At 42.4% G+C, this 10,945-nt stretch overlaps 1 protein-coding gene and 1 long non-coding RNA gene across 9 annotated transcripts; one reads left to right on the top strand and one right to left on the bottom strand.

Moving 5' to 3' along the window:
• The first annotated feature begins 501 nt into the window (after positions 1-501).
• LOC123047468 (uncharacterized) lies at positions 502-5,277 on the top strand. 8 transcript variants are annotated; one of them, XR_006422996.1, is made up of 6 exons: positions 505-974; positions 1,608-1,825; positions 1,955-2,070; positions 4,429-4,548; positions 4,684-4,864; positions 4,944-5,277. XR_006422996.1 is itself a non-coding variant. In XM_044471033.1 (4 exons), the coding sequence occupies exons 1-3, from the start codon at positions 699-701 to the stop codon at positions 4,436-4,438; spliced, it is 402 nt and encodes a 133-aa protein (XP_044326968.1). In that variant the 5' UTR covers positions 502-698; the 3' UTR covers positions 4,439-4,864; positions 4,944-5,277. The 8 variants fall into 8 exon arrangements, 3 of the variants coding, with proteins under 3 accessions (XP_044326968.1, XP_044326966.1, XP_044326967.1); XR_006422995.1 differs by having other exon boundaries at positions 505-1,491; XR_006422994.1 differs by having other exon boundaries at positions 503-1,825.
• Positions 5,278-8,765: 3,488 nt separating this feature from the next.
• LOC123042803 (uncharacterized) lies at positions 8,766-10,761 on the bottom strand. The gene is made up of 2 exons (XR_006418901.1): positions 10,543-10,761; positions 8,766-9,020 (listed from the first exon to the last, which is right to left on the bottom strand). It is a non-coding gene; the product is annotated as an uncharacterized lncRNA (long non-coding RNA).
• Between the last annotated feature and the right edge of the window lie 184 nt (positions 10,762-10,945).

The following is a 10,945-nucleotide window of genomic DNA, read 5'->3' as shown; positions in this document are numbered from 1 at the left end:
ATTAACATTTTCTTCAAATACATGTTTTGATCACTATTTTTTCATACACACTGTACATTTTTCTTATACATAAAAAATATTTTTTTATACATGTTTAACATTTTCTAAATACATGATTTAATTTTTTTTAAAGTGCGATGAATACTTTACAAACCTAAATAGGAAAAAGGAAACTAAAAAAAACATAAGAGAAAAAAAATAAAAATAAAAGGTACAAACAAAAGAATAAGAATATGTTTTTTTTTTTGAGACAAAAGAATAAGAATATGTGGGGCGTCATACTTTAGAAAATTGGGTTTCTCTCGTCCGTCGTCGTTAGAAATTTTGCATAAAAGTCCCTCAGTTTGTAAGATATTAACCCGCAGTCCCTGTTTTACTGGGTCTCTATATAACATTTCACTTTTACAAAAATAACGCTGGAAACCCAGCCCGAACCAGACCGCTCTGCCTCCCGCAGCTCCATCCTGCCCGAGCTCCCCTCGCCCCCGCAAGCCACCTCGCCGGCGACCCCACACCTCCGCCGCGCCTCACCGCCGGAGCTCCGTCCGCTCCGCCGCCTCGCCCCTCTCCTCCTTCCTCTCGATCTCCTCTCACCTCTTTCTCTCTTTCTCGCTGAACAGGGACCTCCAGAAGGGCCATGGCGCCACCAGCCCTTAATCTCGCCGGATCCGGCCGCCTGCACGCCAAATCCGCCGGAAATGGATCCGTCCCGTCCAGATCCGGCCGGATCCGACCGGGCCCCGCCATCCTCGTCACTGGAGCACCGCCCCGCTCGACCAACAGCGTCGGCGCTGTCTGTCCCTGCCCGCGTCTGCACGAGGACGACGCTCGTCCCGCTCGCTTGCAGCAATCGCATGGGCCGCCGCCCCAGCCGTCCCGGCATCAAGCCAAGGCCCAGCCCAAGCCACATCTTCTGCCGCTCCATCATTGCCCACCTTGAGATCAGCCCCGACGCCACCACCATCTTCAGATGCGTACGCACACTACTTCCTTCTTCAAATTGCTTCACCACATCATGCTGAATTTGCAAACGGCCGCTCCTTACATGTGTGATCGAGAAGCAAGGTCAAGTATGAGCAGGCTGTCAGCGTGTAGTGGTCGGAGATGCCGTCGCAACTTACATGTCGCAGTCGTCGGCTCCATGCTAAGATTACGAGGCTCTATGGTTGTATCGTGGTGTTCCAGTAGTAAACTTTCAGGCTGGTTAGATAGGGGATGAAGATGATGTATACTACCTAACGGCCATTGAGTAATAAAAGGAGATGGATTGAACTACATGATTTATGCCATGGGAATGATGAAAAATCTTTGAGTGAGGATGTTGAATAATTCAGTCCTGATCAATGGCTTCTCATAAAAGTCTTCCTGCCAGCAAGAGAGCCCTTGCAGATTTACAGCTTTTAGTGTAATTATTACAGAGAAGACATGCTTAGAGGGCCTATAATTTTACTAAGTGAACATGTACTGATCTCTACATGCTTTTTATTAGAGGTAAAGACGATGCATTGCCTATCCAAGTCTCCATACAAATTTGTAGATGCACATGGCGTTTTATCTATCTGGCTAGCGTTTATATTCAAAACTCTTTTGTCCTTATATCTTTTCAGTATCGCTTTCATGTTTTACTAAGATCTGTGCGGAAACAACATGAGCCTTTGCTGCTTGGTCTGGGATGGTGAAGTGGTGGTTGCAGTGGAAATCGTTAAAGGGGGCACCGGTGTCCTCAGTTATACGGTTACAGAATATATGGAGTCATGCCCAACGTTGCAAGGGAGCCTGTAGTGGGAGGCGACAAAGTATTGGCTGTTACCATAGTATCCATAATGTACGTCATTCTTAATATGCATGCAGTTTGTACCTTTGTATTCACCCACCAATTGGCAATATGTTGACGTGCTCGGTAGGACATGAACAGTTGTGTGTCTAACACATTTTCATGATTTTTTTCTGTCAGGAGTTGTGTCAACACCAACCTCAGAGCTGGAATAAGGAGTGCGCATTCGCATTGATGAAACAACTTTCCCATAGCCCGCTGCTACTGCCCACTACCACAATCTTGCATAGATACTTGTGAGTACGTGAGAACATCTGTAGGCTAATAAACAGTACAAACACCAGGCTTAGTTTCGGAGTACATATATTGCATCGACTGGTATGACATCTGAATATATATCTGACTAGAGCCATCATATGGACAAATAATCTTTTTAGCAGTCTGTTGGATAATTATTGGAGATGATGCACTCTGATGGACAGATATAGAAACCCATTGTTATTTGCAGGTGAAAATCTTGCACATATCTATGTTGAAACCAGCCATTGATGTCCCCAAAATTCACTATACTAAGTACAACAATATATATTGATTGCGGGGGGGGGGGGGGGGCATTATTTTGATCCTACTTTTCATGGAGAGCATGCCTCTGTATTCATTTACCAAATCTGCTTATGTACAATTCTTCGCACGTAGTACAGTTGTGCCCATAAAATTCAGTTCTTCGATTGGATTATGTAAAATGGGATGATCAACCAAATAACATTGGACCAAGTTGCTTATGTTGAGTGTATCAGTAAGGTAGATGCCTATATTAATTCATACAAAGATCATTACTAATAATGATATGATTGGTAATACATTCATGACTACTCTATGTTGCCTTGACGCATGCAAGCCATGCTATAGAAACTGAAACTTGCAAAACAGAGTGAAGTAAATTACTTTGATTTGTTAGACACAATCTAGATCATCACCAAGAGTCGTCAAAGAACATAGAAAATAGTAAAATTAGTGTTATTTAAATTTGGCCTTATTTTGCTATAAGCAATAAAAATCAAGCATACAATAGTTGTTGGGTGATAATTCTTTGGTATTTCTAAGGCCGGCAGTGGCACGGGAGGTGTCGTTGGCGCCACGGGCTAGACACAAACTTGATTAGATTGCTACTACATTGCTGATCCGTACCTCTAGGAATGTTTTGCTGATCATGTCAACCTGCAGGCTAGCAATTTGAAGAGACAGTTGCACAGATATTAGCATATACAGTCCCGTAGATTCTGCCAGTGAACATATAAAAACAGCATGTCCGTGAATCTAAATAAACTATAGCAGTGAATTGTTGATGATGTATAACCTCATTTGCATCTAGCTTTCATCCAGCATTTTTTATTTATTTTATCCAACATCTTTGTAAGCATCTGTTGGGCCAGCCCAAGTAGACAGAACAATATAACAGTGTAAAAGACACCGTGCTCATATTATGATATGGTGTTAGGTTTACTTGCCTACAAGTTTGGTTCCACTTGGTACGGACACCATGCTCTGCTATCAGCGTATCTGTAGTATCAGGGTATTGTTACTGCCTTGAATGCTGAATTTAAGGCTGACTGATCATGTATTAGTCTGACTCCCTTCTGAATTATGAGGTCATCCCATGGTTGTCCACTAATCTGGTGTCTGGTCCATCTTCTTACCCTTGCAATTTTAGCATCATCTGTCCAATCTTGCCCTGACTGTGTATAGATGTTGAATACTTCAAACAATGAGCAATTTGAAGTTCAGAAATATGACAAATATCTAAAAATGGATTCGTTTTTGGAGAAATAACATTGTGTAGAGTGGAAATGCAGAACTATATGTTCCTATTTCACCAACTGGTATTGAATATGTGGTCAATCTTTGTAGAGAAACTACAAAGTCTAAACGATTAGTGTGTGATACATATGGAAAATTGTGATGTCTATTTTTTTTGAAAAATTTTTACTTTATAAAAAGTTTTAAACAGGGCATAGCATTAGGTTTCATATTTTTGGCCAAGACGCTCCGCGAGGCGATGGCACATGGCCGGCAAGGCTCGTTCTTAAGCGCACCAGCCCGCAATTGAGGCGGCGCCCACGGCGCAGCCGTGGCCTTCGGAACGCACCGCGGGGGCAGTGCTACCGGCCACCAGCGCTGCTCCTCCCAGACGGTGGTGCCTATGGCCATGGTCCACTGGCCCCGGCCGGGCTCCCTGCGGAGGCGCGTGGGTGGCGGCCTCTGACTTGAAGTCTTCTTGAGATTTGTACGTCGATTGCTTGGTCGTCTCTTTGTGCTGTCACTACGTGTACTGAAGATTAGTTACTTCGCTTTGACTTGGAGCGAGGTGCAGTGGTTTCAGGTTGCTGATGCTGATATTTTCATGTGATGTTTGAATGATTGTGTGTCTGACCAAGCGTAGTTGCGCTTCTGACAATGTATTGGCCTTCCTTTGCTGCACCGAAGTTAGTGAATTGTTCACCATGCTTGACTTTGTTCTTAGCAGGGAAATTTGTGGTGATTCATAATCAAACTTGCAAAGAACATCCTTACTTCTGATTATGTTTGAAGAGGTACGATGGATGGTTGAGCTGAGACCACTGTTTGATATTTGTTTGCCTTTGCTTTGTAACCAGTGAGGGCTGAAGTGAATGAATCTGGAAGTGCTTTAGTGATTAATGCTCTGTCCCAAGTTAAGCATATTCTACTTCCGGTCACTGGCCGCAAGCCTTACCTTTCAGTTCTAATTCCTTGAGGTACCTTTGTGATGCCTTTATTTGTCCATGTCATTATTGTGCCTGCCATATGGAATTTTGAGTTTATCTTTGGTCAGCTTTCTTATCAAATGATAGCCCTTTTTGCTCAAGTTGATTTGATTAAATCATTTTCAGATCACCACAGTTGTGAATATAGCCATTGTTTCAACAGAACAAACCTAAGCTTAGCATGAAAGAGAGTATGAAAGTTCTGATCTCTTCAAAATATGTGAGGGGCCTTGCTACCTTAGTTGTTGCATATGGCATTATAATCAATTTTGTGTAAGTCACATGGAAATCGAAGCTCAAGGCACAGGTAATTTTTTCCGGCTTTTGTTTTTCTTCTTTCCTTGTACTCCTTTAACCTTTTCATGGTTCCTTATTCATTTTGGCAGTTCCCCAGTCCAAACGAGCACTCATCTTTCATGGGTGATTTCTCTACCGCAACTGGACTTGCAACTTTCATGATGATGCTGTTAGGCTGGATTACATTCCAAAGATTTGGTTGGGGGGTGGCTTCCATTATCACCCCCATAGTTTTGTGGTGACTGGCGTTGGTTTCTTCTCTGACTTTCAACAAGTGCAGTTCATTGCCGCAGAGCAGTCTTAGAAGATCCGTGCACATGTAGCCTTATTTCTTATTCCAAATTTCATCATACAAAAAAAATACTCAGTGTAACCTCATTTCTGATGTTTGCGAAAATTAGATTATAAAAATGTTGCATAATGGCACGTGAAGCAGGTTACATTTCATTTTTTGCCCGGTGCAACGCACGGGCATTTGTACTAGTGACGAAAAAAGTGAAGAAACGCTCCTCCCTTTAATATTAGGTATGACAAAAAAAGTGGAGAAACGATCCTCCCTTTAATATTAGGTAAAGATAAAGATAAAGATTTGTCGAATTGGACGGTAACATTTGTTGGGCCGACTTCCAAACAAGTCCGAACGAAAATACAAGTCTCTCACGGTAACTTTTTCCGCAAAAAAATGGTATTTATGTGATTACGTATAAAGCAAGGGGTTTTCTGCAAAAAATATGCCACATCGGCACCTGACAGACGGGCCCCAACAGTCAGATACACTGTCAATACGCGTTTATATGCAGTTTAGACCTATTTGCAACAGCCTGGCACAATCTTAATACTGATATGCAAAAATTAGCAATCTTGATACCAATCTATATGTGATGCTTCAATTGATACTTCTGTACAATTAACTCACAACCACACACAGAATGTATGGACCGCACTAACAAATGGAAGAGCCACGCGTTACACGAGCCACGCGTTCGGACCACGACGGTGAGTAACAACAAGGTGAAAAGGCCCACTGTTCGGATTCATGCATGTCACCACCACAGGCCACCGGAAATGCCTCTGTTTTTTTTAGCATCGTCGGCGTATTTCTTTTTTTTTGAAGGGAATCGTCGGCATATTTCTGACAGAGATGGGGACGTGGAGATAGGCACATGATTTAGATGCAAATTTAGGGGGCTAGACTATTCTGATAATGTACTCCCTCTGTTTGGAAATACTTGTCAGATAAATGAATGATGTGGATTTAGGGTCTTTTCTTTCTTCTATAGGGTAGTATGATGGGATATATACAATTAAGGGTTACTTACTTTAGATAATTTCGAACTGCAAAATGTGTGTATTTCTCTAGCAAACACAATAGATCTCATCGGGGGCGGAGCTAGCATTGGTTACATTGCTAAGTTAAGCTAATGGATTGATGCACTAAAAGTTATGAAAAACAAGTTTATGAAATCTTAATACTTGCATGTAGAGATGGATTCCAAGCTAAACATATATACTTTTTACTCTTTTTTTAAAGAAAACATGCACTTTATTAATTGGAACTAATGGTTACGTCGTCTATAAGAAGAGGTGCAATATTCTCCATAGGCTCCTCAAACCAATCTCTAGTTACAGAAACTTTCGCTAGCCTATCATGTTCATGAGCAACCTTATTAGCTATCCTATTACAATGTTCAAATCTAGTCAACGGAAAATCACATGCCATGAAGTAGCAATCCTCGAAGACCGCCGCCGCAACTCCTGCCGATTGTCCTCCATTTTTCATTGTGTCAATGACTTTCATATTATCAGAGTTAATAATAAGACGATTGCATCCCGCCTTTTGTGCAAGAATTAAATCAAGCCTCAGAGCCATCGCTTCTGCTGTTAGTACATCAGCACAACAATCGATCTTCTAATTTCCGCCAACAATGAATTTTTCTTTGTCATCTCTGACTACAGCACCTGTCGTGCCCCTGAGTAGATCATGGTCAAAAGAAGCATCAACATTTAGTTTAACAAAACCCATAGGAGATCGGCTCCATCCTTCTTTTCTACTAGTCGCACTAGGGAAGTGGGCATTCACATAGTTTGTTGTTATAGCACGAACCCCCATCAAAATCTGGTTCCAATCTTGAGACTTTCCTTCATGAACCAACATGCGTCTCTCCCAGCATAAATACCAAGTGGTTATCGCGATTAATTCACTTGCATTCTGGCAACCTCATATAGATAGTTCTTGGTGCGTCATAAGAAGTAAGAATTCAATAACCGGCTCACCCGCACGATCAATAACACAAGCTTTCTTAATTACCTCGTACATCCCCAGCTTACCCCAAACCTCTTTTGCCTTCTGACACAAAAACAAGATGTGTTTTGTATCTTCTTGCCCATTTGAGCATGATGGACAAAGAGGCGAAACTTTCATATGTCTATTGGCAAGTGTAACACGACATGGTAGAGTTCCATGCAACGTTCGCCAGATAAATATTTTTACCTTTGCAGGACACGATAATTTCCAAATCTTACCCAAAATAGGATTGACATTGGTACGACCCATACCTTTATACCGGAAATGTTTCCATTCTCCTCCGCATTAGCTAAAAGGGCGGTCAAACCCTTTTTACATAACAAGAATAAGTAGGGAGAAAGGGGATCTCCCTACCTCAATCCTCTAGTTAGTTTAAAACTCTCCGTCTCATCATCATTAATATGGACCCGGTACTCCACAGAGGATACACATTTCATAATTAAGTTCACCCAAATCTCTTTGAAACCCAATTTCCGCATAATTTCCTTTAAGAAACACCACTCCACTCGGTTATATGCTTTGTGCATATCTAATTTGATGGCACACAAACCCTCTTTACCCGCCCTTTTGTTTTTTATTGTATGGAAACATTCATATGCCACCAATATATTGTCTGTAATCAATCTTCCAGGCACAAAGACACTCTGAGTTGGGCTAATAATATCTGATAGGATTATCTTTAGACGAGCGGCAATCATTTTTGAAATAACCTTATACACCACATTGCACAAGCTGATTGGTCTAAATTGGGTTACCTTTTCAGGAGAGTTAATCTTTGGGATCATTACAATTGCAGTATCATCCACCCATTTGGTATAGAACAAGTATTTACCGCTTGAAGAACCTCTTCAGTCAAGTCATCTCCCGACATAGACCAAAATATTTTGTAAAAAATAGCATGGAGGCCGACGGGACCTGGCGCTTTTAAATCACCAATATCAAATAGGGCCTTTCGAACCTCCTCGACCGTATAGGGGGCTAGAAGAGCATCATTCATTTCATCGGTCACTTTTCATTGGACAAGAGATAGAACCTCCGAGTTAGGATGGGAAACTTCTGACGTAAAGAGGTTTGAGAAATATGCCATAATGTGATTCTTCATCTCTGTACCTTGCACCCATAGCCCATTATCATCAAGCAATTTTTTAATCTGATTTCTTTTCTTTCTGGCCGTTGCCGCATTATGAAAAAAGGAGGTGCTACGATCCCCATGCAATAGCCAGTTTGCGCGACCACGTTGTAGCTAGTAAATCTCCTCTTGTTCCGACAGAGTTTCAATGAGGACAAGAATCTCCTTTTGTCACGCTTGAGACTCCGCACACATAGGTCCCCTCCGCAGCCTTTCTAGTTCTTTTTTTAGTTTGTAAATTCTTTTTTCGGTCCCTTAAGAATATCGCGATCCCAAATATGTAGATCCGCCTGCACCGCCCATATACGCTCAGCGAGAGATGGCCCAATACCCATCAACTTTGCTTTATTTACTTTCTATAGGAGGTAGAGTCAAGTCAAGCCTTTTGTCTATCATTAATTAGCATTTTTTTCAATAAAGGACATTTCATTCAATTGACTTATCGAGGTGATACAACCACATTAAAAAGAAAGCTCATCTTAAGCGTAGCACGATGCACACAACTAACACGTCCAACACAACCAAAAATAAAATATTGTTCTACAACAATAATAAAAAGTCCAACCTAAGGTGGGGTAGATCCTATCCGGAGATTACTCCACCATCCATGAATGGAGAAACCTCCCTGGCCGTATGCTCTAGCCAGGTAGGCGCCACCATAAAAATATTTCTGTCCTCTGGCCTCTGCAGGATAGACCATGTACGTAGCTATCGCTTACATGCATGAATAACCTGCAAAGGATATGAAATAAATTTATTATTAAAAACCAGGTCATTCCTGATAGGGCACACTGCCTAACATAAGGTAGCCGCCCGGCCCCACAAGAATGTGTGTAAAAAATTGTTTGTCAATACCCCGAAACCAATTGCCGAACATATTACATGCTTAAGATTTTGAAACTACTGTTAATTAGCTTAAGATAAGAAGAATTTCAGCATGTCAGATTCGGGTAGAGAGATTGATATTTAAAGAGCCGAGTTTGGCCATTTCTCTTTAACTTAGTGTGTTCAAATTTATATGTGTGCCATTCGAATGTCTATAGGTACAACTTTTCACTGTTCTCTTTAATTTATGTACAAAGCGCTACCTTTTTTTTTGTTGCATTTGACCCATGGAGATAAGCTCCTCTGCCAATTTTTTTGTGGGCTACAGGAATGCATGGTGGTAAGTTACAAAGAGCTCCCACCAGGTTAGCCGGCACTTGTTGCTGCAAGAATAGGATTTGGTGTCTGGCTCTCTAGCCGTCTTGGCTCGTTTTGTTTTTTCGTTCGTGTTGTTTGGCCCTGCTCGCTGGCTTTTGCGCTAGCTTGCAACCTGTAACCGGCTTCTTTGCCCTCCTTCTAATCAATCGAAAAAAAATAAAAAACCTTTCTTATGGGGGATAGTGTAAGATGGCCCAACTCAGAAAGGGCGACCCATTTTGTCCATTTAGGTCATCCGGGCACAATACTTGGCCCAACGGGACGACCCAATCGAACACGCATGTCCACCTGTTGTCCGTTTGTCATCCATCCCGACCCAAACTAAACCCAAAATTGGGCCACAAATGGGTCTGTGGCGGACAAAAGACGGCGTGTGGTCGTCCGCTCTCGTCCATTGCTGCCTTCTCGTGTCCGGCCCCGAACCCACATATCAGTGAGCGAGGATACGCGCCCAGGAATATCACCGGGCCCCACCCCGCCTCCGCCTCCTCCTCCTCCTCCCGCCGCGTCCTCCATCTCGCCGCCGCCTTCTTCTTCTTTCTCTCCCTCCTCGTCTTCCTCCGCCTAGGCTTCCCCCAGGGACGGAGCCAGATTTCGGCATGGGGGGGGAGGAGGTTTCACACTAAGTTCATGGGCAACTACTATGTTTTGGTAGAAAATTTTAGGGTCTGGTCTAAAGGAAACGCCGTGTGCAACCATGCCCAATTTTATTTCTTAATTCCATTCACATGACAAAAAAAATTCTACAAAGACATTAGAAATTCTTTTTTAATGGCAAAAACAAATTCACAACTCTAGAAACACAAGATAATCTTACAAACTAATAATTACCAATAATACAATGTGATAGATAACACATTACAAAATCTCATTAATTTCCCTGTAATTGATGGGATCGCCTCACTGATTCGACCTAATTACAAAGCCAGAACACCAAAAATCAAGCAATTTATGGAAGCAATCAAAGAATAGTGGCACTCGGAGAAAGATTACAGTTTGGAAAGGACAAAACAAGAACTGATCTAATTCTCGTAGGGTATTAAACAATAACCTTTTTCCTTCGGATTGTTGCCACTCATGGCTCATCCGGACCGGATCGGTGCTCACCCGCGGTCGTCCCCTTCCCTTCTTCGCTTCTCTTGACGGCGATGCGACGGAATCACGAAAAGATCGATAGCAGGCAAGGCAAGGTACATGTGTGACGCTAGATTGAAGGAGGCAGTTTGGAAACTAGCGATTATAGCGGCCTGTGTGTACGTGCCTCATTTATGTGTACACAGGTCACTTTTTATTTTTGAGAGAACGACTGCTGCTAGCCTGCTACTAGCCCTTTATCTTTTGTGATGGGCTGCAATGCTACTCACTGTTTTGGGCCATGTACCTGTATGGCTTCACGTTAACAAACGACACAGGGACAGGGGGGCGAAACAACCCACGGTCACTTGTCTCACAGA

The sequence above is a fragment of the Triticum aestivum genome, chromosome 2B, assembly GCF_018294505.1.
Source record: "Triticum aestivum cultivar Chinese Spring chromosome 2B, IWGSC CS RefSeq v2.1, whole genome shotgun sequence".
NCBI lineage: Eukaryota > Viridiplantae > Streptophyta > Magnoliopsida > Poales > Poaceae > Triticum > Triticum aestivum.
This window is presented reverse-complemented; position numbering and strand designations above follow the sequence as displayed.

Bases quoted from the DNA above. Each gene is read 5' to 3' on its own strand.
- LOC123047468 (XM_044471031.1), top strand. From the start codon at position 699: ATGGATCCGTCCCGTCCAGATCCGGCCGGATCCGACCGGGCCCCGCCA. The intron at 975-1,954 runs GTACGCACACTA...TTTTTCTGTCAG, and splicing joins CCACCACCATCTTCAGATGC to GAGTTGTGTCAACACCAACC. The intron at 2,071-4,943 runs GTGAGTACGTGA...TCATTTTGGCAG, and splicing joins ACAATCTTGCATAGATACTT to TTCCCCAGTCCAAACGAGCA.